This window comes from Daktulosphaira vitifoliae, unplaced genomic scaffold, assembly GCF_025091365.1.
Source record: "Daktulosphaira vitifoliae isolate Bord-2020 unplaced genomic scaffold, ASM2509136v1 Scaffold_2, whole genome shotgun sequence".
In the NCBI taxonomy this organism is placed as follows: Eukaryota; Metazoa; Arthropoda; class Insecta; order Hemiptera; family Phylloxeridae; genus Daktulosphaira; species Daktulosphaira vitifoliae.
This window is the reverse complement of record NW_026099573.1, coordinates 16,502,789-16,526,940: the sequence shown is the minus strand read 5'-3', so window position 1 is coordinate 16,526,940 and position 24,152 is coordinate 16,502,789. Positions and strand designations below refer to the sequence as shown.

The 24,152-nt window shown below is 27.4% G+C and overlaps 2 protein-coding genes across 3 annotated transcripts; both read right to left on the bottom strand.

Annotated features, from left to right (window-relative positions):
* Positions 1-13,638, bottom strand: LOC126898523 (inner centromere protein-like). 2 transcript variants are annotated; one of them, XM_050672632.1, is made up of 12 exons: positions 13,443-13,638; positions 11,051-11,178; positions 8,298-8,406; positions 7,301-7,407; positions 7,152-7,218; positions 6,805-7,093; positions 6,479-6,745; positions 5,071-5,308; positions 2,107-2,153; positions 1,180-1,270; positions 453-558; positions 4-377 (listed from the first exon to the last, which is right to left on the bottom strand). In XM_050672632.1, the coding sequence occupies exons 2-12, from the start codon at positions 11,135-11,137 to the stop codon at positions 184-186; spliced, it is 1,602 nt and encodes a 533-aa protein (XP_050528589.1). In that variant the 5' UTR covers positions 11,138-11,178; positions 13,443-13,638; the 3' UTR covers positions 4-183. The 2 variants fall into 2 exon arrangements, with proteins under 2 accessions (XP_050528590.1, XP_050528589.1); XM_050672633.1 differs by lacking the exon at positions 13,443-13,638 and having other exon boundaries at positions 1-377; positions 11,051-11,167.
* Positions 13,639-17,835: 4,197 nt separating this feature from the next.
* LOC126898029 (zinc finger BED domain-containing protein 4-like) lies at positions 17,836-18,732 on the bottom strand. The gene has a single exon (XM_050671977.1). It carries the CDS (start codon positions 18,730-18,732, stop codon positions 17,836-17,838), a length of 897 nt encoding a protein of 298 aa, XP_050527934.1.
* Between the last annotated feature and the right edge of the window lie 5,420 nt (positions 18,733-24,152).

Genomic DNA, 24,152 nt, shown 5'->3' with positions numbered 1-24,152 from the left:
ATTAGTACATAAAATTTACAAAATAATAATAATAATAATCAAACACTGTTAGCAAAATTTTTTTAAGAATTTAGTTAAATAATATATAAATAATTTATTAAAGAAATAATTTTTTAAGTTTCTTGTAATTTTTATGGCAAATAGAAATAGATAATCAATTTATATAACTGTAATTATAAGATATTAATATTTATGAACATATTCATTATACTTAGGTGGTGTAGTCCATACAGCGCTTGATGTGCGTTGTCTTTCTCGAATATTCCAACCTTGAAACATCTGTTTGAGGTTAATCTGGGTAGGACAGTCAAAAAATGGGTCTCTAATTCCTGAGCTTACATAAGATTGGATTTCAAGTATTGTTATTCTATTTTCTCCTATCAATAAGATTTATATAATTTATCACAAAAGAAGGAAAAATACATTTTAGATTCCATTTTCAAATAACATACGTTTTGCCCATTCAGGAATTGGCTTCCTAGGTCTGGATTCTTCTTCAGAAGAATCACGAGCTGATATATCATTTAATCCATAGTCATTGTTTATTATATTCTCTATCTTAAAAAAAATATAATTTTTTTAAATACAAGTTTAATATGCATAAAATTACATAGTTTCAATAGTTGTTAAAAGTTTATTAGCTTCATCAGCTCAGGAGCTGATGTTCCACTCTTAGAAATAGGTATGATATTATTAAACTAAAATTCGTTTAAGATAGTTCATAAAGTATCAAAAGCCTCAATCAATAGGTATATAATTATTATAGGATAAATACTGTCTAAATCATCATATTTTCTAGATAGTAAGGGAAGATTCATAACACCTAATAGGGGAAAATAGGAAGTTGTCATTATTTTATGGCAAATTAGTTGCAAATATAAATTAAATTTCTTGAGAGCAGGAGTCGCCACTTTATTGCAAAAGTTTTCAAAGGAGTCATAGTTGGTAATTGAAGAAGGACAATTCATAGAAGTTTCAAATTTTTAGCTAGGGACTAAAACTCAAATATGAATTTGAAAATTGTTTTAATGTTTATTAGAGCATATTTTAACTTGAGTGTATTTTTTAGCTTTATTTAATATTTTGGTAGTGTTAAATTTTGATTATTATATAAAACAGCTATATATTATAAATATTATAATATAATATAAAAAAAAATTAATTTGAAAAATAGCATACTTTTTGAGTTTTAGTTTTTTGTTCTATATTTTTCTTTAATGTAGGAGTTGACGTTGTTGCTTTATGAGAAATGAAAATTTTTTTTTCTTGTCTACAGAAAATAAAAATATCATATTATTATAAATAATTATTTTTATATTTATATTAAAGTGTCTTATAAAACACTTAACACTATTAAAATTTAGATCTCCACATAATTACAGACTCTGTAACATAAGAAAGCTTATCTATATATGAGGACCATCCAAAAAAGAAAATTACAAGGCATCAATTTATCATTCAAAATTAGTGTACCTTTAATGTAGAACAATTCATAACAATTAAAATGATTTAATAAATCATCATATATAAAATGTGATTATAGTGTCAATACTATCGAATATATAGTTATATATATATAGTTGACATTTCTAATTTATTTCTGAAAAATATATGTGATAAATTTGTATATGTGAAAGAAATTATAACTGCATTCTGGATTGAAGTTACAGGAATGATTCAAGAACATGTTAAAGATAATTGACACTAATGGAATTTTGTTTAAGACAAACGTACTAAACCTTACATTTTATTTACTTTGAAAAATAAATTATCTTGTAACCTATAAACACATACTAATCTTATTATCTTTATGGTTCTCGTATAATATAAAAATATTAAATGTATACAATAAAGCAGAGATGTAATTGTTTAAGGAAAACAATCAAGTTTACTAAAACGACTGAAGTAAATTAAAGAGGCAAACTATCTCACTTGACACCTCTTCAGTTTCATATCACCACAATAAAAGTATTTTATAATCTAACTGGTAAATAGTCATCTCAGTCAATAAATTTAATAAGAAAAAATTTAATTAGTTACAGTTATATATTTTAATAATTTTAACAATTTTTTTTAACTATATAATGCCAATTTTAAATAACTTACTTTTTTAATTCGTTTAGTTTAGCTAAACGTTCAGCTTCAGCTTTTTGCTACAACATAATATAAAACATTTAAACAACTTGTATTCTATGTAATTTACTTTACATACTTACAACAATTGTCATTTTACCAACAATAATGTAATAATACGCGACTTAAACATTTTTTTTTTAAATGTTTGGAAATACGTAATATTGCACTTAAAATGACAATTCAAAGGGCTTGTTGCAACAACCATATAAGTCTATTTTTTTAAATTTTCAAAAAAGCCATTTTATTATTAAAAGCAATGGTAAAATATTTTTTCTTAATTATCCAACTTAGTACTGAATTCTGTAAAAAAATTATTTTATTTCAAAATTAACAACTATTTATTTTCTAAAAAGGTCTGGTTGTTGCCAAGCCCTCCAATTATCGTCATCGCTAATGTAATACTTCAAAAAATTATTTGACTTAAAAAACTCCACAATGATATATAGTTAAATAATTTTGTTTTTNTCATCGCTAATGTAATACTTCAAAAAATTATTTGACTTAAAAAACTCCACAATGATATATAGTTAAATAATTTTGTTTTTATCCTTTCAAGATAAAAAAAAACTCCCAAATTTATTTTTAATAAATGAGAACCTCTATTTATAACTTAATATGATAAAAAAAAATGAAAAATAAGTTGTTCTTACAATTTTTTTTATAAGATGGATAATTCATCTGGTATAATATTTTAATACAATAATGGGCAAATAATACGAGCAGAGTACAAATACATCAGTATAAACTCAAGGCATTTATGCTACACGGTGGTCTAAAACTAGCTTCTAGCTGGACAAAATTACGATTTTGATGTATGCAAATAAAATTAAACCAATTATGAAATATTAGTTTTGATTTTTAGGATTTAAACAAGAGGAAATTATCCAGTTTTTTTATAAAAGTATGATTGTTAAAAGAAGTATTTATCAAATAATTATAAAAAAAATTGTACTAATCCATAAATTTATAGATTAACCATATATGTTATTAATAAATTTTATCTATAAATTTAATAAATTAACTTATTTTATAAGTTATAGCAATTTAAAGTTGAAAAACTCAAATATGTAATCGAAAATTTTAACATAAAAATTTCATGTTTTTTTAACTAAAGCAGCCATTTATACATAGAAGATAAGGAGTTAGGAAAATTGTTTTTTGCAACTTATAGTACATAACATAAGCTTAATTATAACATATGTTTGAAGCTACTAGTACTTCCCGAACATTTAAAAACTAAAATTTTTCTGTAAAAGTTAAATCTTACCTGTGGGCAAGTAAAAGTTCAGATTTTCAAAAAAATTATGTTAAATAAAAGGGAATTATCTAAGGTATATAACTCATCCATCTAAGCATTCTCATCTCAGCTACACTCATTTTCTGCTTTACTTTCTTGTCAACCGCCCAACACTCTGAACCATACATCATATCTGGTCTCACTGCAGTCTTGTAGAATTTACCTTTCAGCTTCATTGGAATTCTTTTATCGCATAAGACGCCAGACGCTTCTCTCCACTTCAACCACCCGCATTTAATCCTATGTTTTACGTTCTTGTCAATACCATCACTTTTTTGCACAACTTACCCTAAATACTTAAAACTTTCCACCTCTCCAATCACGTCCTCACTTATTGTCACTGATCTACTCATTTCACCTACCTCGTGTTCTCTTGTCAAACTCATACTCTATATACTCTATGTTACTCTTACTTATTCTTAAACCCTTTTCTTCAAGAATTGATCTCCACACCTTTAGCCTTTGATTAATTTCCTCCCTATTTTCTCCTATTAACACTATGTTGTTAACACATGCACCACGGCACCTGTCCTTGTATTTCTCTAGTAATTTCATCCATCACTATAGAGAATAAGTAAGAGCTTAAAACAGAACTTTGGCGCACTCCTACTCTTACCCAAAAACCTTCTGATACTCCTCCTATGCTTTTTACCATGGTACAAGTGCCATCATACATATCTTCTATTATATTAATGTACCTCTTCAAGACTCTTTTTCTCATTAATGCCAACTTTAAAATCTCTCTCAGTACTATATCATACGCTTTCTCCAAATCTATGAATACCATACACAGCTTTTTTTTCCTAAATTTTTCTATAAGTCGCCTCACACAAAATACTGGCTTCATTGTTGGCTTACCAGGCATAATTCCAAACTAGTTTTTAGATACCGATGTTTCTCTTATCTATTATCTTTTCCCAAATTTTCATACTATGACTCATAAGCTTTATGCCTCTATAATTTCCACACTCCTGTATGCCACCTTTACCTTTAAATATCGCCACCACAATACTATTCCTATATTCATTTGGAATTTTCCCTTCAAATAAGATTTTATTTAAAAGTTCCTTCAACCACTTTATGCCAACACTGCCTAAATTTTCTATACTTCTACTGGCACTTCATTTGGTCCTACTGCTTTATTCTTTTTCATTGATGCCACAGTCTCCCATACCTCTTTCTCACTAATTAAATCTACCAATCCTTCATTTCCCCAGATATCCTCTAATGTCTCTTTTGGATACTCCTTATATATAATAAAACACATCATGGTAAAATTAATACCTTCTCAATTTTGTATCGAAGCTAAAAAATTGTTTACATCAAATAAGTAAATTTAAATTTAACGTTTTTTAATATTCAATGAAAAAAAAAATTAATTCTGAAACATTATTTTATTTTGCCATCAACAGTGGCTTAAATCAAAGTTTAAAAAAAGGATTAAATATACAAACAAATACTAGCGTGACCTTGAAACTTAAGGTTATTTTGAAGGAGCATATTTAAAATCAACATTTTATAAATAGTTTAACTTTTTTTATTTATATTAAAATCTGAATGTGCAGCTAGAATTGCGATTTGGACCTCTATGTGTTATATAGGTTCATACTAATATTTTATTACTTAAAACTACATACGGCAACTTTTAAAATTTTGGCTTCTTCAGCTTGTTTCCGTTTAGCGGTTACTTCAGCCTTACGAATTTCAGCCTGTTTTTTTATTTTTATTAGTTCTGCCTTTTGCAACATTTCTTTAACTTTTTTATTCTCTTCTTTTTTCTGTTTCTCTTCAGCCATTTTTTGAATTTTTTCCTGATAAAGTTTTGTTTGTTCTTCTCTTAATTTGGCTGCCTTCGTTTGTAGTTCATCATTTTTTCTTTTAAATTAAAAAATATCCATTAAAATTTTTATGATAGTAAAGAAGTTTATCTATACAATTATAAATTTGAGAAAATATATATAGATAAAAAAAATCTCAATAGAAAGAAATCATTAGGCAGAATTTACGTAAGGAAAGACAAGTCAACATTAGACATTTTTGGTTTTTGTGTTGATTTTGTAGAAAATTACATTCCGAACGTATAAGTAATAATTTTATATCCACATGACCATTCTTTACCAAGTGGTTATAAATTGAAATTAGAGATAAATCATAGATTCTGATGTATGGCATAGTTATGTTATTTGAATTATCTGAAAATTTACTATTTATACTCCTTTACATAAACATTCTTATACAGAGCGATTTTTTATCATAATCATAATCATAACATATAATCAAATTTATATGTATAATACACAAGGGATTACAAATACAGGTAGCCAATTAGTTTTTTATGATGTCGATATTTGCAGGTACACAGTATTTATAATCGGTAGTTAGGCACATTGTTGAGTTTATAAATACACTAACTGGCAATACAGAAAGTATATCTATTGTTAGTGATAATTGACAATAAACTCTCTTGCTGTAACAGCAATGCCATTAAAAATCAATTAATTAGCTGTATTTGTAATCCCTTGTGTATTATACATATATATTAACTCAAACATTTGAAACTTTCAATATTTATATCTAATAAAAGAGTTATAATAAAAATTTAAATGTCATTAACTATTAAATTAAAAATATATGTTCCCATTTAAAAAAACAAAGTTGACATCCTTACAAGGCATAAGGGATGAACTTAAAAAGTATTACATAGTTAATAATTCAAGAATAATGGGTAACTAATGATAACCAAAAAAAAAAAAAATGTTTAAATTATGTTTTATCTATAAGTAATTAAATGGGTTATGATGAAAAAATCACCCCGTATATATACTAAAATCTAGACTAAATTACTGAAGCTTATGTATATACTTATGAGAAAATATTTGTTTAGCAAAAATATGTTTTAGACACTACACTGAAATAAAATTTAATAATACTACAAAAAATATACACATAAGTCTATCATTGTAGTAGTTATGTAACTGTTTGTATTATAAAATACACAATCACATTTAAATAAAATATCATATTATTATATAATATTAAAACTACTTTTGATCTGCTTTCTGTTTAAGAAATAATTCTTTTCTTTTTACAGCTCCATCTTCTCTAAATTGATGAGGCGTTACTGATGTCATTGCGTCTACATTAGCCTGAGGAGTTGATATTTGTTTTTCTAATGGTACATGTATAATTTTAACCTCATCTTCCAATTTTCTTTTTTTTATTCTTGTCATATGTTGTGGCATTAATTCATCAACATTTATATCAATATCTTCTAGTTTTTCTCGTTTTCTGTCTTTTGGGCATAGCAATATTCTATAAATAAAATTTGTAATAGTAAAATTATGTATTTTTTTTTATAAATATTTTAATACTCTTTATCTAAGTCTCCAATGTTTTGAGTTAATATATTTTCCACATTGTTCTTTGGTGACGTTATTTGCTTTTCAACATTCTTTTTTGATTGTTTACTAGAAATTTCACATATATCATCAATTTTGGAATTTTTAGTCATAGTATTTATTTTATCATCAGTTAAAAAGTATTGGTCATCGTTATTTGAAGAGATGTTTTTGTGTTCAACAACAAAGGTCGAATTTGCATTAGGACATATAAAAGGAGCAATATCCACACTGGTAGAAATAGCTCTTGCTCTATTTTCTCCTATTATAAAATATTTTTTAGTATTAAAACTATAAATAAATTTAAAAAAAACTATTACTAGTTTGTTTTGTTTCTGAGCTATTTGTAGCAGACTTTTTTGAATTTTTAATTTTATCAGAAGCAACCTACAACATATATTTATATAAAATAATTGATATGATGAGAAATAATAGAACTATTAATAATTTTTTCTTAGTTATGTCTTACAATTGATGCTAATCTTTTAGTTCGACGAACAATTGGTTCAGACGGTTCTTGGAAATCAGTTTCAGTAACAAATAAGTCTCCAACTTGGTTAGATAAATGAGCTTTCCCTGAAATTAACATAGCAAACAAATAATAAAAATAATAATAAATAATAAAATTATTTAAAAGATAATTTTTGAGTAAATTTGCTATAATAATTATTATATTAATAAAAACTAACAAAAAACGAAAAATAAATAGGGAGACAGATGCTCATACAATATTGCCTGAACACCATTAAAATATAGTTTTGTTTCTACAGTAATTATTATATTAAAAATTGGTAATCATCAATTGTGTTCTAGAGTACATTTAATTTTTTCCCAATAACATGCTTATAAAAACCATTACCAAAATTGATATTTTTTTGAGTAGATGAAAGTACAATTTAAAATCAACATTAAATAGATTTACCAAATTGTAACATTTAAAATTTTTTACAATATTAAAAATACATTTGAAAAAATGCAATATTTAGACTCATATGATTGAAAATCACATACTATATACACTTCTAAAAACAACATTATTTATCTAATTTTGACATCAGTATTTTTATTTAATAGACACAAATCCAAATAATGATTTTCTAGTAGAATTAAACACAAACCAGTTAAAAAATTATATATTTTTTTTAATTTATTTTGCTCTCCTATATTAATTTTTTTAAATTATTACAGTTTTAATGAGTTCTAAAGTCTTAATGTATTATTAAGAAATGGGCGTCTACTGGATATTATATATCATCTACATTTTAAATGTTTCTTTAGTTCTTAATAACTTATTAAATTTCATTGTTTTCTTTATTTGGCTAAATAATTTATCAAAATATTAAATGATGTTAATATTCAATGTTATCTTTCTTTTTCTTTTGAATCACCTAATAAATCTTTCTAATTTTAACTGGTCCTATCAAAATGGCTGAAAAATAACTTAATTAATTTATAATAACTCATACTTGATTGTCTTTTGATTGTTTTATTCCCTGGTACATTTACAGACACATTATTTTGCTGTACAGAATTCAATATATTATTGTATACTTCATCCAATCTTACTATTTGTTCCTGTGTAAAAAAATATTGGATTTTATACATGACTAATATTACAACAAAATACTTTAAAATCAAATGGAACAGAGGTATTTTCACAAAATAACTGGAATTTTCGTTTTTAATAAAAATATTTATTTATTCATCTATATTAATGTTTTTGCCTTCAAAAATGTCCTTATTACACATCCTGTACTTATGCCAACGCTTCTTCCAATCCTCGAAACACTTCTCATACTCCATCTTTGGGATAGATTTCAGCTCATTCAGCGATGCGCTTTTTATGTTATCTATGCTTGTAAAACAACGGCCCTTTAAGATTCTCTTTATTTTTGGAAATTGTCAGTCACACAGTCATTTCTGGCGAATATGCAGGCTGGGGCATTGTTACAGTATTGTTTTTGGCCAAAAATTCATGAACAAGAATGAAGTGTGAGCAGGTGTATTATCGTGATGCAAAATCCAGAAGTTTTTTTTGGATTCATAAAACGCTTCATGCAAAAGTGTTTATAATCATCTTCAACGGCCATCTTGGAAACGCTTATACCACTCGTAAACCCTTGTTTTAATTATGGCAGACTCACCATAGGCCTTTATTAACATTTCATACACTTTTTTACATATTATTTAATTTTTACACAAAATTATATACAAATTCTTCGATAAATTTTTTTTAACAAACGAATATCGCCGAGTTTATAAAAACATGTCTTACCTTAGCGGTTGCCACTGACAAATTAAAAAATCAATCCAGCTAAAAATATAACTTTGTTATAAGTAACAAACATTTTTTATTGAAAAGTATTGCATCAAGTTCTTTAAATTTTTAATAAGCGTTAAAAGTAAAGAAATATGCAACTACTTTATTATTTTTATAATATCTCTGTAAAAATTATAATATTAAATTATTGAATATCAATTTCACATAAAATGTAATAACTATAATTATAATTTATTCATATATTATAATTATAAGTTAAATAACCAATCGGAAGAAAATTAAGGGAATAAGAGTTATTGTTGCTTTTGAAATAATCTACCAATTTCTTAAAATTAAACACTATCTACAGATTTGCATCAAAGCATTTCTTATGATAGTGATTTTAATCACTGTCAGATATACCATCTATCTTGTCCCAACTATGCCACGTCCATACTGTGCCACAACGCCACTGTGCTACCATTTTTTTTTATTATTATTGTAATTTTAAATTTTAGTAGGTATGCAGTAAGTAAGAATATAGTCATATTAATATGTACATTGTGTATTTTCATATATAATATAAATATAAAGAGTGATTCATTCATCATAACCCACTTAATTACTTACAAAATAAAAATAATTTTGCAAATATATTTTTTAAACTTTTTTTAGTTTCATACATTTTTTGATTTATCAATTATTAAGTACCTTGTCAGTTCATATCTTATATATTATAAGGATGTCAGCAAATTTTAATTAAATGGAAACATACTGATTGACAACTAGCTTATAAAATAAAAAATAATCTTCTTTAGAATATTTTTATATTTAGGAGGGAAGAGAAGTACATAGAAATGTCAAATCATATAATTATTATAGCTGCAGTCATCATCAACCCCAGTCCATATTTTATAGTTAAGAGTGATTAACCCTTAAACAGTTGCGTGGGGGTCTAGTATACCCCCACATAAATAAAAACGATTGTATTATATTGCATAAAAGGTGTGCATAGATATAAATTTAGAAAATTGTTTTTATAGTAATATTAAATCGATTTTATAAATAAATACCTTTAAAAAAAAAATGTATAACTTAAAATATTCATCAAAATTGAAATGGGTCATATTTACCCCCACGGGACTTGTAACGTTAAAAAGAGGCACGCGCCTGCTAAAGGGTTAATGATAAACGAAACACCTATATATATATTTAATTTTATTGTAATATTAGTATTTTAATATACAGACTAGAAATCAAGTTTTTAACATTCAATATTTTTTGATTGCAGTCATTCTNTGTAGGCAATGCTATTTTTAACATTCAATATTTTTTGATTGCAGTCATTCTCTATTCTATGTATAAAAAAATTTCAATAACTTCCAAAGTATTGGCCCCTAAAAGTTGTTATCAATAATTCATTTTCTTTTTTATAAGCTAATTAAATATGTATATATTTTGCCATTTAAAAAAATAAAGTTAACACCCCAATACGATGTAAGGAATGATATGTCTAATCATTTAAATAGTCATAGTCGCACTTCTACTTCAATTCATATTTTATAGTAAACGAGTAGTTCATGATAAACGGATCAAAATAATATTTTTGAGTAGTATGTTAAATATTAAATTTTCCCTTTTCAAGAAAACTTAGACGTTGTATTGAAAAATTGATAGTCAAGATTCAATTATGCCTAATCCAATAGATAGACTGTTAAACTATTCAAATCATATTCTTAACTACTACATAATTTAAGAGGCTAACTTATCTCAGTCGGTAATCCGTTGTGCCTTAGTACATTGGCATTAAGGTTCAATGGAGTTATGCTGAATTAGTTAAGTAGGTTTTTACTGACTCACTGATACAAGCAATAGCTTTTAGAAAATACCATAAATAAATATAAATATATTAAATCATTTCTAAAAATAATATGTAAAAAAATGTTTTGCTTAATTTACCTCTGATGTAATTTGTATATTTCTAACACAATCTACAGTAAGTTTTCCTAACTTGCTCCAAATATGAATTAAATTAGTTGAATCCATAATAATTATGGAATCAACTATAAATATTAATTATTTGTGTTCTGAAAAAAAAAATTTGTTATTATTTTTGAAGGAATTATGATAAAATCTTAATATTTAAAGTAATATGTTTGAGAAAATCACTCAATAGTTGGCCATGCTGTTGAACCCTATTAGTTGTGATAAAGTCCAAGATTGCGGCCATTGCACATTCAAATGGTTATTTTTGGTGCTCGCTCACTTCACTTTTTGGTCATTATATAGCAACTATATAAAATTTTCAGTAAATATGGAAACGGATCTATTGATCTCATTGTAACAACTGACCTGTTTATTTACTGAATACTTTGTATGTTTTCTATTGTCATGTTTAAGTAGCCTTTAAATTGAAATATTTAAGTTTGTTTTTTACAAGATTTTCTCTCTATCAAATCTTTTTTTTTGCATTTTTTCTTGTACTTTGCACTCATTACTTGTAGCTAGTGCTGTTACACTTTTGGTAATTCATGTTAATTTTAGTAATTACTTCAATTAGTCTATTTGATTATTTTCTTTCAACATCGTAGTTTTGATCTATTGTTCACTTTGTATTAAACATTCTATCTCTCATTTGCTCATTTAACTTATAATAACCTTATACTTTAGATAGTTCAATATGAATAATATAATTATTTTTAATTTGAAAAATAGAACAAACCACTTGGTCCATTCATTTAAATAAATAAAATTTACAACTATATCCAATCTGATCTCTTGGGTTGTTACTCTACTCTACTAATTAATAACTTTCAAATATTTAATTAGTCTATAAGATCTTAAGTTTGTATAATAGCTGGCACATTGAACAACCAGTTCAAATTTTGGTTTCTACATAAATAAATTTGCCTAATAATTTTATTTATATCATATTCTTTAATTTTGTTTGGCTCCAAGTAGTCGGGGCCGTAGTAGAAGTAATTGCGAAGAAAAATAAGAAGATTATATTGTTTAATTTAGAGTTGCACTAATAGTTAGCTTTTACTTTGTTTATTCTTTAACTGTTGACTATTATTTGTTTATATTCTGCACATTTGACCACATGATCAATGGGTGTATATTTTAATACAAATTTAGTTCATTAGTTAATTAGATTAATATAAGTTTATAATACTAGCAGTCACACGACAATTAAACTTGATATTTAGTTAAATAGATCTTTTTCTCATATTAAATAGTTAAATATTTAGTTAGGAGTTAATTTGAACAGTCTATTGATCTTTCACTTATTGATACTGATTAGTCGTTACCATTATTTTATTTTGTTCCTATATTTTCCTTACCTTTAGTTAATGTTGCATATATATATATAAGTAGATCACACATTTGTTTTACGCCTTTTCTCTTGTTGTTGACATACATATTTTTCATTGTTAATAAACTAAACTAAACTAATCAATTGTTCTTAATTAAACTCTGCCTGTCATCTACCTTATTTCCCCTTTTCTATTTATATACAGACTATTTCTACAGCAGTTATTTAATTTGTAAAAAAATTTGAATTGTTCAAAAGTAAGATAACTTCTCTTTTAAGTGTTGGTAATAACAAATATTTGATTAAGTGTTTGACAATGTAAAATAAATAATAGTCTGACTATTCATTGACATTCATCTATTTATGGAAATGGTACTTTAGTTTTGAGCTTAAATTCTTTAATATAGTTAGTATTAGCTACTATAAGTGTTACTTATATTTATACATTTTTTTGACTGGTAATCAAGGGCTTTTTAACAGTTTTATTATTTATTAAAATAATCTTATAAGTTAACCATTACATAAAACCTGTACTCAGTTATCTCTTTTTATCCATATTGGGACGTTAAATGTAATGTAAGTATTTTTGTATGTACCAATTGATATCTTAGGGAAATAACAATGAAGCATTAATTTAATTTTTATTACAAAAAACAAAACTATAGCAATCAAAAAATATAAATACCACTTAATAGGATTATCTAAATTAACTGTTAAATAGTACAGTTATACTAAATTAAAACAGTAAACCATTTTTGAATATAACTACTACTATGTTTATCAGAAATAATAGAAAAATTATATTATAAAATGCAAATTTAATAATTTTATAAATAGTAAAAGTTATGCAAGGACTGTTATATAAAAATATACTAGAAAGTAAATGAATCATTTACATAAACATAATCCAATAATCTTTATATTCATACCTTTTCTAAGAGGATTGCATAAATTTAGTATAAGATTAATGTTTTAATTATTCGTTATTGTCTTAAATAACAAAAAAAATTTTGTATGAAAACAATCATTACTAACCTGATATTAATAATATTCTATCTTCAATTGTTAATTTACTTATTTTAAAAACAAAGTTTTCACAAAATATTACTCATTGTTACATAATTAAAATAAGACCAATAATTAAATTGTCAAAACTCAAATTTTAGTGTGTTAAAAAATTACATTACACATCATAACTAAAACTAAAATAAATTTAACTTTATTTCCATGCGATCTGTTAAATTGCAATACTTACATAATTTGATTAAAACACTTCGTGCAAAGCTATTATTATTCAAGATTGTTACTTGTTCCAATTAACAATTATCCATTAATTGTTTGTTCCAATGAATACTTGTGCCAAAGTTACCTTTATCCAAATACTTTTGTTCCAATAAATATTTTATCCTTCTATAAATAGTTCCACATTTACAAAAATGTTCATTGGAAAACATGTATAATTTAAATAAACTTTTATTTAAACAATTTTTTTTTTATGTTATTTTGTAAATTAAAATTATATCTTCTCAAATATGTTCTTATACGAAAAATTTTAGAAGATAAGGACTGACAAAAATGTGACATGAATTATTTTAACTTTCAAGATGTATTATAGGGCTTAATGAAACTCATTCCACATTCTAATTAAAATGACTTCCTCGTAAGTGTATTATATACACTGCATAAATAAATAATAAATATATGTTTTTATTTGAGTGTTGTCAACAATGTATACTTAATTATCATTATAGTGAGCCCAAGGTGGTACATAAAATAAATAATAATTGGGCATTTGAGTAAGCTGTACACTTTACACTTTTATTGCAATAAATAACAATTTCATACTAACATAATATCTAGAAAAAATTCAGTAACAGTAGATAGAGAATAAGTGTTATGTAAACAATGTAATGTGAAAGTTGTAATCGAGCGGCGGCAGCATATTAACCCAACGAAATTAAACTATAGCTATTTATATGACGTGTGTGTGTTTCACCATAGAGGATTCCCTTTCTTTGAATAGCATATGTATTATAACAGAGGATCAGCGTTTTACCTCTTTATAGAAGGAGAGATGACGTGTATATATAAATAACCATACTGAGGTGATTATTGTTGTGATATTAAAGTGAAAATACTTATATGTACAATATTTTACTATTTCATATAAATTTAGTTATTATGACTAGAAATGCTCCGCATTTCTAGCAAAGGATAGACTCTAAAAGCAAAGTGGGATCGGGAGCAAGTGATAACGGAAAAAAGTGCAACCCCATCGAGCAAAAGTAAACCCAACAAATTCAAACCCACGTGCAACCTAGCAAAGAGATTCCAAAAGCAAAGTTGGATCGGGATAAGATGATTTCGGAAAGAAAGTCCAAACGTTTCGAACGTACGTCTCGCTACGGAAACTAAGAATTTGCTCCGCGATCTAGAGGATCGTTGGAGAAAGTGAAAAATTTTTGATAAAGTTTTGTGAATGTTTATAATAAAAAAAAATAATTTATTTTACCATAACTTTTAGCTCAATTGGAAGTTTGAAATTGATATTGTTAAATAGAAAATTTTATGAGAATTAAAAAAATTGTATCGTTAACATTAATATGCAGTTAGGAAGTTTTATAATTACTATTTATAGTAAATTTATCAGAGTAGATCAATATTTTTTTGCATTTTTATCGTAATAGATAACTGAAATAGAAATAATAGTAATTATTGCCTAGTAACTTTTGGAGTTTAAAAAGATTCTACAGTTGAAATATTCAGAACTTCATTCATTTTAATGATTTGCTTTAACTAAATGAACCAATCAAAACAAAATTGTCAAAAAGATTTACTCAATTGAGCGTATTATAAAATTTGATTATAATTGTAAAAATTCATTGTTAATTCAGGAGAAACTAACAATCATATTTTTAGAAATGATTTATATAACAACATTAGAGTGGTCCTTAATTATAGATTATGAAAAATTTCTTTTAGAAATTTCTTGATCTCACCCCCCCAATTTTTTTATATACATGTAAAAACGAACCAAAAAAATTTCCCGTCAATCAGACAAGTTTAACCCGTGCCTACTCGGGGTTGAAAATTTGTAAAATAGGGGTAGTTTTCTAGTGTTTTGTACTTAATTTAGAAATGAGCGATCATAGGAAAAAAATTATAGAAAATAAATTGTTGACAATGTTACGGATTATAAGTTTAGTCATTAGACATTTTTTTTTAAACTCATTAGTTTTCGAGCAAAATTTAAAGTTATATTATATTTTATCGATTTGCCGAAATTGGAATATTTACGAATACTATATTATATTTTACAAACATTTAAAGATACGAATACATATTTTATACAAAAATCGTTTATTATTTAATTATTAACAAATTCAGCACAAAAACCGTGGTGGTTTTCTTTAACTTTGATGTCCATTTTCACCACGAAGACAAGTCTAGAGGTCAAATTTTTTTTTTCAAAATAAAGTATATATCATAAGCTTTAATTTAAGGTATATTTAAAAGTGTTAGTCTTTCCGGAACATTTAAAAAAGTTAAGTTGAAAAAGTTAATTTTTTGTAAAAAAGTTACCATTTTGAAACCCTTCCTGTGGGCTGGTAAAGGGTCAAATGTACACAAAAATATATAAAATGATAGGTTAATACTTAAGGTATCTATAAAAATATATATATATAATCATTCGGTAATTTTTAACAAAGTTATTGGAATTTTAAGTTAAAAAAAATTGAAAAAATGTCGAAAATTATCGATTTTTAAATTTTTTGGGGGTAATGTCTTAGACTAGATACGATTTGGGATCTTTTGACGTATTGTTCATCAAAATCGGTCCAGCAAGAGCTGAGATTGAGCGTTCACAGACACAAAAAAATAAAAATAAAAAAAAAAACACATCATAGTAAAATTAGTACCTACTCAGCTTCGCATCGAAGCTAAAAGGTTTTATTCATATTGAAATACATTACTCGAAATATAATTTGAATGCATTAGTATAATTATTATTAATTAATCATCGATATAATAAGAAAATTAAACAATTGCAATTTAAATCGTGATAGAACAATACGTTTAAAAAAAACCAAGACTTTATTATTTTTCGACCTATGGTAAAATATATTGGAAACATATGTAATAACTGAAAGAAAGAAGGGTGATGCTGGAAGGGGATAATGTATACTAAGTGTTGAGAGGAATATTAAAGTCTAATAGTTATTACTTAATAAATGTAGTTAGTGTATTAAAATTACTCTTACCTGATATTCACTGATGTTGATAGAATCTTGATCGTAGATTTATGTTTATTAAGAATGTTGTTAATTATTATATTAGGTATGTTAATAAAAGAGAATCGTATTTGGTTAATAAAAGCGTATTTATTATTATAGAAAATGTTAATTATTTTAACAAATGTATATTTTAAATTTAGCGTTAAAAGTTAAGTCTAAAGACAAACAGTATTAAGAATACGCTTGAGTTAGTTTGAAATAATATTATATTGATTAACTTGATATTATTAAGTGAGAAAAGTGAACAAGAAAGATGAAAGATTGACTGACTGACTGACTGTGAAAGCAGCGTCTCCAGCCCTTATATAATGTACCACGAAAGGCATAAACAGGGATGAAACGTCTTGATTGTGTCTTTTCATAGACATATTGAGTCACCAATCCGTACTACAATCAAAACAAGACAGTTACTTTTTATTACCTTCCCTTATTTAATGCTTTTTGTGGTGCCTCGAAGACGATGAGACAGACAAGGACTCATGGCTACTTTATAGTGACCAAGGTCAAAATATATGCGTAATCGTGTTAGCGTATTCTTTTCTGTGGTCTTAGACATACAAGTAGGGATAGGATATCGAAAGAAAGTATCGATACTTAGTATAGAAACTAGTATCGAATACAAATATTGATATCAGTAAAATATCGAAACAAATGTATCGATATCAGTAAGTATCGAATCATTTTATAAACCTATATTTCACAGAATCAAATTATACTGTATGGAATTATGAAATATTGTAATTTTAGGATTCGATTCCTACTGATATCGATACTAATGAATGTTAAAAATATTTGTATAATTAGTACCAATGGGCAATGACTATAGTCATTACTCTGTTATTTCTATTTCTATCCACTAGTAAAAACCAAATATTTGCAATTATATTTAAAAGCCTAAATATACGTAATAAATTTTAAATACAAATTGTCTTTTATTATTTATTATATATTAATTTATACAAAATACTAATAATATTATAATTTATAATTGGTCATTATTAGCCAGTCTTCGGATAGGTACATAAAAAAATACTAATATAAAAAATATAACTAAAACCAATCTTCCTCTGGGATATCAGCAAACAATAATATTTTTTGAAGACAAAAACTAGTTAAAGGATTCCTATATTTAGTTAATGTTGCTCCAGCCTTTGAAAAAAGTCGTTCGCAAGGAACAGATGTTGCAACCATGGTGAAGTGTGCAAACGCGCTTGTTTATACAAAATAGGAAATACGTGTTTCATATCCTCCCATATTTTAAGAGGATCAGACTTCAGGGTTGATACTGGATTTGATAAGTAAAACGATAACTCGTCTTTCATAAAAGTTGTGGTCTTTTTCTTTTTTTGGCCATGAACCAAATATTTATGATGTGCCCAAAAATCGAAGTTGTCTGTTTTAGAATGTTCTCCTTCTGACTCACTAGAAGAAATGGTGTCCAACTTTGACAACTTTCTTAAATCTGCTATCGCACTTGAACAGGCTACTGGATCATTAAAATGTAAAATTTTAAATCTTGGGTCCAGAAGTGTAGCAATTGCAATTGGTTTGACCTGTTCAATCATTCCAAATATTCGAGTCAGTTCAGCATGTAATAAGTCTTTAATTTCACATATTACCTCAAAATATGGTTTAATTTGTGTCAATTGTTTTTGCAAGTAGCTGATCATTGGTATGACTTTGGAAATTGTAATGTAATTTTTCCCAGAAGATTCTTTCGTCACAAATTCCATTGGTTTTAATAAATCCAACAATTGTTTGAGCGTATCCATTTCAATCGCCGTTAGCATCACAGGAGCAGTATAATCTTTGATTAGTAATGGACTTATTAATGTTACCATCTCTACAAATCTACTGATCATATAAAAAACAGAGTTCCAGCGTGTTGGAACATCTAATATTAATTTTTTCATTGACCCTTCTGGAACTCCGTTTTCCGACTGCTTCTTTCTTAAAAGATCACTAACTCTCACGTTATTTTTCACCCACTTTACGATATTTCGAACTTTAGAAATAATAGGTTTAATCATTTTTTTTTGCCTTACTATATGTATTGAAACTAAATTGATGGTATGAGCAAAACAAGGAATGTGTCAGTGTTTACCAAAAGTTTTGTGAACAGCAGAAACAATATTTGCACCTTTGTCAGTCATAATACTTACAATGTTTTCTTGATTTATTTCCCAATCTGATAAAATATTTTCTAACTGTTCACTAATATATTGACCAGTATGCCGCTCTTTTAACTCAGTAACTGCCAAACAAAATGATTTCAGAGAAATGTCTTCTAAGAAATGTGCGGTTATACCAAGCAACTTTTTTCTGACATTGTCTTTGTCCATGTATCGAATGTCAGAGATACATTAGGTGAATTTGACAAACGCAATTTTAATGCAGCTATAATAACCTCATACTTATTATCAAGGGCATTTTTTATAGTTTTAACAGAGGGAATTTTGTATGATGGTGCCAATTCTTTAATGAACCGTCTAAATCCTTTTCCTTCTACTACAGAAAATGGACGGTAATCTTTACAAATAAAGTAAGTAATACCATGGTTATTTTACGAAAATGATGACCACCTTCTGAAATATAAAAATAAAGTATCGATATTAATAACATAAACAACAATAAATTATGCTGATAAACATACCTGCATATGAGCTAATTTTTTGAAAAGCTTCAACAATAGGGTGTTTTAGCCGTTGTAGAGCCTGTGGTGGATCGTCTACACATTCCTAAAAACAAATTAATTATTAGATACAAATCTAAGAATAATTATATGATAATTTAATTTTGTAAAAATAGTTATGTATTCATCGCTTACCAAAGTATCAATAAACCAGTCCGATGATAATTATTTTATATTTTTAATGTGTATACCCAGTTATTGCCGTACCACAGAAAATTAGATGCCTATTATATAAATACAAATACACAAACACACTATATATATAATTATACAACATATATAATAATTAATAATTATTACCTCTGGCTCAGAGTCTTCCATACAAAGCGTTAGTTGTCGCGACTGAGTTTTTGATGAGCAAGGTTCTGGCAATGTAGGNTATTTGATGAGCAAGGTTTTGGCAATGTAGGCAATGGCGAATCGCATTGGCATTGGCGATACAGAACTACAGAAAATATATAAACATCAGTGTTTGATAGAGTAACATTACTTATAATTGAATCAGTTATTTTAAAAACAACATAAGTCATAAAATTGAAATTTTANAACAACATATGTCATAAAATTGAAATTTTACACAAATTATAAATAACTTAATAATAACTTCATAAATTTTCATTTGTTTGTATATTCACTTATACATAAATTTATTTTGCGAGTCTGTGATATTCATTATTTATGGTTTTAAATAGTGTATTTTTAACTACATTTATAAAATAGTGACATGTTGTTTTTGAAATTACCGATTCAATTTCAATAAAAAATAAATAAACAATTTAATAAGTTACTTACTTTTGAGTGATAGTCAATTTTGACTGTTTGACTATGGATGATTTAGTATTAGTCAAATTTGGATGTTTTTTTAAATGTTTGATAAATTTGAAGTATTGCCACAATAGCGTACATCTTGTGAACAATGCTTGCATAATGCAAGAACAGTGTCAATTTTTTTAAAATATATCCAAACTTTACTCTTTGAAGGAGACATAATTTTTTGAAAAATAATTTAATAAACAAAATATTTAAAAAATGTAAAAAAGAAGGAGCGGTCGCACACGTAAATAAATAAATCGAAAATTAATAACGTACAAGGTTAATAATGTAAATAATAACTTATTATTGTTATTTAGAGCATTCGTGTATATCCCCGATTTCATAGTACCTGTCTATATCACAGACTATATGAAAATATATGTATATAGTCTGTGCGACTGTGCCTATACGGCTATACAGAATGTTTGATATTCCTTGCCTTCTCAGTAAACGGGCATTTAATTACACCGATTAGGAAATCTATTGTATTGTGATTTGTGGTCGGTGGTTCAAAATAGATTGTTCGATACGAGTACTTTTAAAACGTTATGGTGGTTAATGATTCGATACTATTTATTCGATACCAATACTTTTTTATCGATACTTTACTCGTATCGGTAGTATCGCAACGTCCCTAGATACAAGAGGTATTGATTTTATTAATATTCCAACGGAGAATGTTACACATAGGATATTAGTTTCTTTTAAAAATAAAAAAATTAATGTTTCTTTATTAATTAATGTTTCTTCAAGATGATCCGGAAATACTGCATCCTTTAACACATATGTTAAATTAAAGCTAATGTTATGTACTATAAATTAAAAAAAAAATTTGTTCCGATGATTTATCTTCTATGTGAAAGGTTAAGTGACCATTGGGATTCTCTATGGCACCTAGCGCACCATAAAGTATACAACCTTATCACAGTATCGAGCTCTGCTATGATAGACCTTTATTTCTCGACTACTCGTGAAAACAATATGAATAAAAACATACAAATAGCACAAAATAACGAACTTGGGACGAACAGGGATCCTATGGACAACCTGTCGGAACAAGAGCGTGAACTGGCGGCTCTTCGCAGAAGAATCATCGAACTTGAGAATCTCAATGTGAAAAATACCTAAGTAAAATACTTAGGTATAAACTTAAAAAGTAATCTAAAATGGAAATCACATGTTGAGTCAAGAGTTAAAAAAGGAATAAATACACTATGGATTTGCAATAGAGCTCTGGGAAAGTCATGTGGTTTTAAACCAAGAGTTATGTATTGACTATACACTTAAATGATTAAACTTATGATATTGTACTGTACCTTACTCTGGTGGACTAGTACAGCACTCGTTACAGCTACACAAGAACTTGGTCGTATACAGAAAATGGCTGTCATATCCATCATTAAGCAATAAGAACTACACCAACGGTCGCATTAGAGGCACTAATCGAATTTACTCTTCTGCATCTAGAGGTTAGACTCACGTCAAAGCTACAGCACAGTCACATCTTAGGTACTAGGACTTTGGAGAGCGACATAGCAGAACATGGTAAAATAATAACAGAGATAGACCAGGGCTTTTTGGTATACCCCTTGTTCTATATCATACCGGTTCTTAAGGCATCTGAATACCGACCACTTTTTAGTCAAAAACAACCCGATTTTGTCCTATCAGAACGACGAAACTACTAATGCGATAAGAATTCTGGAAACAAATCTGAATTCAGCATCATGTCACTTAAGTATCGGTCAGACCATTTTTTTTAAATTTTTGATGTTTTTAACCCTTAAGTACAGTTCACATTTTTGAATAGTTTTAATTTTTTCAAAATAAATTTTAATGTTGAAGGAATCACAATTTCAAAAAAGTGGCCTGACCGATACCTATGTGAAGTGATACTAAATTCAGAATTCTTATCGCATCAGTAGTTTTGTCGTACTGATAGGACAAAATCGGGTTGTTTTGTACGTTCAAACTTTTGGTTTTCAAACAGTATAAATTTAAAAATATAAAATCGAGAATTTTTTCACGGAAATCGTACGTTTTTCTTTAATTTAGATGTCCGTTTTCACCATGAAGAACAAGTTCAGAAATCTAATTTTTTTTTTCAAAATAAAGTATATATAAAAGTGTCAGTATTTCCGGAACATTTTCAAAAGTTAAGTTGAAAAAGTTCTACTTTCTATACGCATCTTTAATGGTTTGAACCCCCCTCCCCTGTATAAAGAAAAATGGTCCGATTAAAAAAAAAATATGTCGAATGAGAGGTATATAAAAAGTATTTATCATTAAAGAATAGAATTAGATTCATGCATTTTTTAAAAAGCAACATAATGTTAAAAAATGTAAAATATAATATCTGACACGGTACCGCCATACGCTCTATGCTGGCGCTCACCCGTGTCTCTCTAGATATCAGCCGTCCAACTATTAATATGACAATCGGTGTCTTCCGGCCCTTAACAACGTGACAAGGCCACCGCCGAATATGGATTACTGATATGCGTTCTGTTCCGTTTCCGACGTTAGCCTTGACGGGTTTGTTTTTTTTTGTTTGCGATTATTCACTAATTAACTTGTATCGAACTATTGGTATATGTATAAATATAACCTATCGTGTAAAAGTGTATTTTATGCAATTAAATATATAAAGACATATACATATATATTTTTCTTTGTGTTCATACTGCAACTCTATTGCAGTGTTAAATTTTCTATACAGGTATATAAATATCTTGTGCGGTGCTCACGGGATATTTGGATATGTATTAACTGGCTCCCCAAAAGGAATCCAAACTGGCCGAGAGAAGTTAAGGTAAGAGGCTTTGAGCCCATTCAGTTTTATTTCTAATTATATTAGATTTTAGTTTTAATTTGGAACAGTGAAGTCTCCCTTACAAATATTTATTATCCAGATAGTTACTTGAACGAATTTCACTAGTGACAGTAGTGAATTTTTACCTGGATTATTCACAGTTGCGCGTTAACAGGATTAGATATAGCCTGGTCTCTGGGAAATATTTATAAAAATAAAGTTTATCTAATACAATCCCCTGTAATTATTGTCGTTAAAAAGTGTTGGTTACAGTTTGTTATAAAGACCTTATTGATATCAACAAAAAGTGAATTTCCGGCCGATAGTTACAGTCTTTTGGTAAATAAAAATAGTATATTTTCGTCTGACCTTGCCAAAGCGGCCGATTCCCAGGTAATCGTTATTATTATTGTTCACTTGCTGCCATATTATACGCGGCGGCCCCGTACCATCTTATTGAGGTACTTTATAAAAACAATAGCAATAATAATAACACTTGTTTTTTTGCAGCAGTAGCATTTTTGACTTACACGGATATATTGTTAATCTCCGCTATTAACATTTAGCTACATTTGATTATTAAGGTATGCGAATAAACATATATTCACGGTCAATATGTTGGGGAAATCATTAGCACAAATAAATTGCGCTGAACACGTGGTGAATGCGCTTTTAGATAACTACGTAATTTTTTTCCGGTAAAAAAATATCTCACATCACGACCGTCGCGCAGAACATCGAATCTAACGGCCCTTACGAGTTACATACCGCCAACGATCTTGGTACTCTTTCGGCACTGCACCCTCCTCATTGGAATGGAGGGTATGCCGCGGTAAATTCGGATGTAATCAGAGTATCGGAGTTCGAACACACTGCCGATACGACCGACAATAGCGCGAGTCAGGTATTCAAAATTTTTTCGGACACAACGGGGGAGGGGGTGTCAGTCGACCCGGCAAATCTACTAATGACAGTTAACGCTGTCAGTGAGCAAACCGTCATTACCGTTANACTAATGACAGTTAACGCTGTCAGTGAGCAAACCGTCATTACCGTTAAAAACCAGCTGCCCCCCGTTCGAACCGTAAAACACCCGAGTAATGGCCAACGAAAATGATCGCGTAGAATTACTA